Source organism: Miscanthus floridulus, chromosome 19 (genome assembly GCF_019320115.1).
Source record: "Miscanthus floridulus cultivar M001 chromosome 19, ASM1932011v1, whole genome shotgun sequence".
Taxonomy (NCBI): Eukaryota; Viridiplantae; Streptophyta; class Magnoliopsida; order Poales; family Poaceae; genus Miscanthus; species Miscanthus floridulus.
In genome coordinates this window covers 76,383,179-76,389,837 of record NC_089598.1, presented here as the reverse complement: position 1 = coordinate 76,389,837, position 6,659 = coordinate 76,383,179, and the positions used below count along the sequence as shown (strand labels likewise).

General features: G+C 55.7%; 1 protein-coding gene across 1 annotated transcript; it reads left to right on the top strand.

The window, feature by feature from the left end:
- The first annotated feature begins 4,950 nt into the window (after positions 1-4,950).
- On the top strand, positions 4,951-6,024 carry LOC136526203 (uncharacterized). The gene has a single exon (XM_066518951.1). It carries the CDS (start codon positions 4,951-4,953, stop codon positions 6,022-6,024), a length of 1,074 nt encoding a protein of 357 aa, XP_066375048.1.
- The last annotated feature ends 635 nt before the right edge of the window (positions 6,025-6,659 follow it).

Genomic DNA, 6,659 nt, shown 5'->3' with positions numbered 1-6,659 from the left:
AAAGAACAGGAAGAAAAGATGGGTCTTTTATTTGTTAGAGCATCTACAAAAGTCTTTCTAAACCTCACTCTCCAAATCATCATTTGAAGAGTCTTTTGCATAAAAATCGTTTTCTATATCTTTTCACTCTCTAACAGTTTTTCTATATCTTGTTTGCACTCTATAGAGTCATTCTCGTTTTTTATCTTTGGCTAGCGAAAAATCCAAAATAGAAGATGGCTATATTTAGATAACCAATTAAAGATGCTGTTGGAGAATATTTTTTCACAAAAATCTCTGTTCCTTATAAGAACATCTCCAAGAGCATTTCTAAATCGCATTCTCTAAATTCTTATTTGGAGAGTCATTTGCATAAAAATCGCTTTCAATATCTTTTCACTTTCCAACAGTTTTTTTATATCTCATGCGCACTCTATAGAGTCATACTCGTATTCTATTTTTTGCTAGCGAAAAATCTAGAATAGAAGATGGCTATATTTGGATGACCATTTACAAAAGCTGTTGGAGGGTAGTTTTTCACCAAAATCTCTATTCCTAGCACTTGCGAAGGATATGGAGAGTCTCTTGGAGATGCTCTAATTATGAAGGATATAGAGAGTCTTTTAAAGTTGCTTTTAGAAAAAAGACAGATCCTTGTCTAACGCCAATAGAGGCGGTGGATTACGACACTTGGTAAAAATTAAACCATAAAAATAATCCTAGATCGAACACATGCTCTATGGTTTACCGTTAACTTTTTTGCGAGAATTATCTGGTCTTAATTAACATTTCATTTGGTCTAATATTCGTCAACAAATAATACTAAGTACTACTTCCCTGTTTTAATCTATAGACTGTTTTGATATTTCTAGATACATAAATTTATTATGTACCTAAATAATTTAAACGGATGGTGTTCTCTAATATACGCCGGACGGACCGTAGGTCAGGGGTCCGAACCTCTTGGTTTCTGAAAAAAGGTCCGACTCCGACCCGAGTTGGATGCACCAAGCAACCAAGTAGTCACCTATAAATATCGCGCTCTGTTACCAGCGGCCACGATCGTTTTCGTTGTTGCCCTTCGTCCCATTCCCATCGATGCCTCCAACGCGACGTGCCCGCTCTCCCGGCGCGACGCCGTCGTCGCCCTACGCCATCAAAGGGTGGCTATCCCGCTGCCGCCGCTCAACGAGGAGCCAAAACGGCATGCGTGCAGGCGCCGGTACCGACGACGACCCCCTGGTCATCCTGCTGTGGGGGTACGGCTCCCGGTATCCTCAAGACAAAACATGAGCCGCACCATCAGAGGTGGCCCAATCCACAAGATCAAGGCGTGCACGGCGCTGCTCGGCGTGCACCGCAAGCTATTGTATAATACCAAATAGGATACTGTTCTTGTAACCCTACCCCTCCAGAGTATATAAGGAGAGGCAGGAGTCCCCTAGTGGACACTATCCCTACATCTTATGATCAATACAATACACCAAAGATACAGGACGTAGGGTATTACGTCGATCAGACGGCCCGAACCTGTCTAAATCGCTGTCTCTGCGTCTTGTGTCACCATCCGGTTCCTGATTACGCGCACCCCCACCGGACAAATATACCATCGTGGGATACCCCTCGGTGGACTGCCGAGCATCTTTTGTCGACAGTTGGCGCGCCAGGTAGGGGTGTGCGCTTGATCCATGGCGGGCTAGATGGGATCTCAAGATCAACATCCTTCGTGGCAACTCAGCTGATCGCGTCGACATCCTTCGACAACCGTGGCGCACGTCTTCGTACGCGGATTGACACCGCCAAGCTCCGACTACGTCCGTCCTGCTCCAACACAGGATCAACTCCGTTCCAGCCGTCAAGCAAGCCGCTAAGCGAGCTGCTCGCATCGCCGACCAGATAACGCCATATGTCGCCGATCAGACTTTTTGTCTACAGCTAAGTTACGCTTTAATATTTTTCTAAATATTCTCGAATCTTGGTATATCGTCATAATGTTGTTCCGAACTATTTTTTCCTTATTTGCTCTCCAAACGATTTTCTGAACCCCCGAACAGTCACGTTGATGCTCGGACGTCTCTAGAGACGGCTCTGTCTCCGGCTCCTCCCTACACGTGCTACGGGTTCCGCGCTCTGCGTTATGGGTGGTCGGCAGCGGCTCCTTGGTGACGCCTGTTCCTCCTACACGTGCATGGGCTCCACGCTCGCCGTTATGGACTATGGGCTAACTAGGGCTAGAGACTCAGCTACACACTAACTGGTCGGGCCGTTTATATTAAATATAAATACATCTTCGCTCCAACTGATCGCCGAGCTACATACGCTATTTTTCTCCGGAGTTCATATATTTTTACATCATGTACTACCCGTTCTACATATCTGTATTGCAGGATCATCGTCTAGGTGATCGGATCACCTAGTGCTCGGACTTCTCCACCGATCAACTGGTCGGACCGCTAGGTTCATCGGCTTCATCGCCGACCAGTTGAATGGACTGTTCGTCGGTCGCTTCTACTCAATGCTCACTTCGCCGCCGACCAGTTGACCAGACTGTTCGTCGCTCGTGCTTCATCGCTAGCTACGTCGGTTACTCCTCGGCCCTCGGATTCTTCGTGCTTGAGGACTAAGTGGGCACACTTCACCCCACTTCACCTTGCGGACATCGCCAGCTACGCCGGGGACTCCTCGGTGCTCGGACATCGCCAGTTGCGCCGAGGACCCCCCGCTGCTCGGACGTCGCCAGTTACGCCGGGGACTCCTCGGTGCTCGGACATCACCGCCTACGCCAGGGACTCCTCGGTGCTCGGACATCGCCAGCTGCGTCAAGGACCCCTCGCTGCTCGGACGTCGTCAGCTACGCCGGAGACTCCTCGGTGCTCGGACATCACCGCCTACGCCGGGGACTCCTCGGTGCTCGGACATCGCCAGCTGCGCCGAGGACCCCTCGCTGCTCGGACTGTCGCCATCTACGCCGGGGACTACTCGGTGCTCGGACATCGCCGCCTACGCTAGGGACTCTTCGGCACTCGGACATCGCCAGCGACGTCCGGGGACTCCTCGCTCCTCGGTGCTCGGAAATTGCCAGCAACGCCAGAGACTCCTCACTTCTCGGTTCTCGGACATCGCCAGCGACGCCGGGGATTCCTCTCTCCTCGGTGCTCGGACATCGCCAGCAACGCCGGGGACTCCTCACCCCTCGGACATCGCCAGCGACGCCAGGGACTCCTCGCTCCTCGATGCTCGGACCTCGCCAGCTACGCCAGGAGCTCCTTGACTGCTCGGACATCGCCAGCGACGCCGGGGACTCCTCGCTCCTCGCTCCTCGGACATCGCCAGCGACGCTGGGGACTCCTCGCTCCTCAGACATCGCCAGCGATGCTCGGGGACTCCTCGCTCCTCGGTGGTCGGACATCGCCAGCGACGCCGGGGACTCCTCGCTCCTCAGACATCGCCAGCGATGCCGGGGACTCCTCGCTCCTCGGTGGTCGGACATCGCCAGCGACGCCGGGGACTCCTCGCTCCTCGGTGCTCGGGAATCGCCAGCGACGCCGTGGACTCCTCGGTGCTCGGACATCGCCAGCGACGCTAGGAACTCTTCCCTCCTTGGTGCTCGGACATCGCCAGCGACGCCGGGGACTCCTTGCTCCTTGGTGCTCGGACATCGCCAGCAACGCCGGGGACTCCTCGCTCCTCGGTGCTCGGACATCGCCAGCAACGCTGGGGACTCCTCGCTCCTCGGTGCTCAGACATCGTCAATGACGCCGGGGACTCCTCGGCGCTAGGACATCGCCCTTGCTGCTCGGATCTTGCTACGTCTCGTCGGCGTGCTATCAAGCTGCTCCATGCTGTTCGGATCAGGGTGCTGATCTTAGGGCAGCACGTCTGGGGTCTTGATACGCGCATATCGGACGACGTCGGCAAAGCTTTCAGACTTCTTTTTCTTTGACCCTGCTATAAGATTTATTCTTCATCTTTCAGCAAGCTCGGAGACTAAGTGGCCACACTTCACCTTACGGTGAATGTGCTTTTCGAGGCTACGCCCGGGGACTGACTGCCTGCTCGGCTGGTCTTCTACTTTCTGACCCTGGCACCACGTTACTACGTCACCTATTGTCAGGCTCGGGGACTAGCTGTGGGGGTATGGCCCCGGTATCCTCAAGACAAGACATGGGCCGCACCATCAGAGGTGGCCCAACCCACAAGATCAAGACGTGTACAGCGCTGCTCGGCGTGCACCGCAAGCTATTGTATAGTACCAAATAGGATACTGTCCTTGTAACCCTACCCCTGCAGAGTATATAAGGAGAGGCAGGGGTCCCCTAGTGGACACGATCCCTACATCTTATGATCAATACAATACACCAAAGACACAGGACGTAGGGTATTACGTCGATCAGATGGCCCGAACCTGTCTAAATCGCTGTCTCTGCACCTTGTGTCACCATCCGGTTTCTGATTACGCGCAGCCCCACCGACAAATATACCATCGTGGGATACCCCTCGGTGGATTGTCGAGCATTGTTTGTCGACAGTTGGCGCGCCAGATAAGAATATACGCTTGATCCATGACAGGCCAGATGGAATCTCAAGACCAACATCCTTCGTGACAACTCAGCTGATGGCGTCGACGTCCTTCGACAACCGCGGCGCATGTGTTCGTACGCACGAGCTTCTCTTCGAGTCCATCTTCTCCCGGGTGTTCTCGCACGTTGGGGTCGCATCGTGGCCGCGCGCGGGGCCACCGCCATCTGCAATAATTTAAAACGGATCGTGTACTATACAGAGATTAATAATACACCGGACGGCCTGTAGGACAGGGGTCCGAACCTCTTGATTTCTGAGAAAAGAAAAAGTCCGACTCCGACCCGAATTGGATGGACCAAGCAACAACCAAGAAGCGCCTATAAATCGCGCTCCGTTCGTTACCAGCGGCCACGATCGTTTTCGCTGTAGCCTTCCGTGCCAATCCCATCGATGCCTCCAACACGACGTGCCCGCTCTCCCGCGGCGACGCCGCCGCCGCCCTACGCCATCAAAGGGTGGCTGTCCCGCTGCCGCGGCTCAACGAGGAGGCGAAACTGCTGGCGCGGCGCCGCCGGGGCCGACGACGACCCCCTGGCCATCCTGCCCGACGACCTTCTCTACGGGTCCATCTTCTCCCGGGTGTTCTCGGACGCCGCCGACATCGCCCGCTGCGCCGCCGCGTGTAGGCGCTGGGGTCGCATCGTGGCCGCGCGCGGGGCCACCACCATCTGCCGTTCCCTGCCGCCGCCTGACCGGCTTCTCCCCCACCTCGCCCTCGGCTTCTTCCACGGAGGCACGGACGACGGCAACACCAGGCGGAGGCGGCTGGCAGCTTCGTCGCAGCCGAGCCCGTGGTTCGTGCCCATGGCGTCCGCCACCCGCCTCATTGGCTCGCCGTTCCCGGGCCTCCTCCTAGGCGGCAGCCTTTTCCACCACGCGCGTCCGGTGGCGTCCCGCAACGGCCTCGTCGTCCTAGAGCTCTGGAGCGTGGGCGCCCGCCGTGCCGAAGACCTCGCCCTCGCCGTGTGCAACCCGATGACGGGCAACGTGGCCCTTCTCCCGCCCCTCGCGGGCCCCGGCCACGACTACGCATGCGCGCTACTCGCCGCCGACGACCTGCTGGATGAACACGGACCGCCTGGCCCTCGCCGGCCGGGACTGTTTTTCAGCCTTGTCCTGGTCTACAACCGCCGCGGCTTCACAGCTCTGCGGTGCTACACCACCTCCTCGTCCTCGGACGGCGACGGAAGCTGGGGGCCGGAAGCCAGGAAACCAGGCGCCAAGATTAAAGGCCACACCCTACGTCATCTAGGCCAGGCCGTCGTGCTCGCCGGGGTGGCCTACTGGCCCATGTACCTAGGGGCTCTGGGCGTGCGCCTGGACGGCGCTGGCGCGGGGGTCGTGGACGTGTGCATGGTGCCATACTGGGGGACAAACGCCCCGCCGGGCAACCGGCTGCTCGGCACGATGCCAGACGGGAGGCTGAGCTTCATCAGCGTGGGCATGCTCAAAGGACATCTTTAGCTTCGAGGTTGACACCTTGGACTTGCGAAGCATCGACGACATGAGCACGGCGGCTGGCCGATGGGAGAGGCACAAATTGATCGACCTACACCAGCTGAAGGTGTCGAGGACGACGCATATCAAGTTGCGGTGGCTTTGTGAGAAGAGTGGCACGCTGTTCTTTACCGTCGTCGGGGAAGGTGCAAGCACAAGCGGCGCCTTCGCCTTGAACCTCGCGACGATGTCGTTCGAAAAGCTGGCCGATGGCGCCGAGTGCAACTCTTGGACGAGCTTCTGTGGATATGAAATGGACCACACCGCACTCATTGCGTCCATCACAGCTCGCTTCACTTAGCGACTACCAGCTAACCTCTCGTGAGAGAAATCCAATATTAGAATGAAATGGTTTTAGTTATATAATACACTACTGGAAAACCGAGATTTGCCTAGTGTTTAATGGTTTGCCTAGTGCCAATCGTCGGACACTAGGCAAAGAGCTTGTTTGCCGAGTGTTAGACCCCGGAGCACTCGGCAAAACAAAGGCACTAGGCAAAATAACGATTTGCCGAGTGTCGACACTAGGCAAAGAAATCCACTCGGTAAATGACCATTTTGCCTAGTGTCAATACTAGGCATACCATCACACTCGGCAAAGG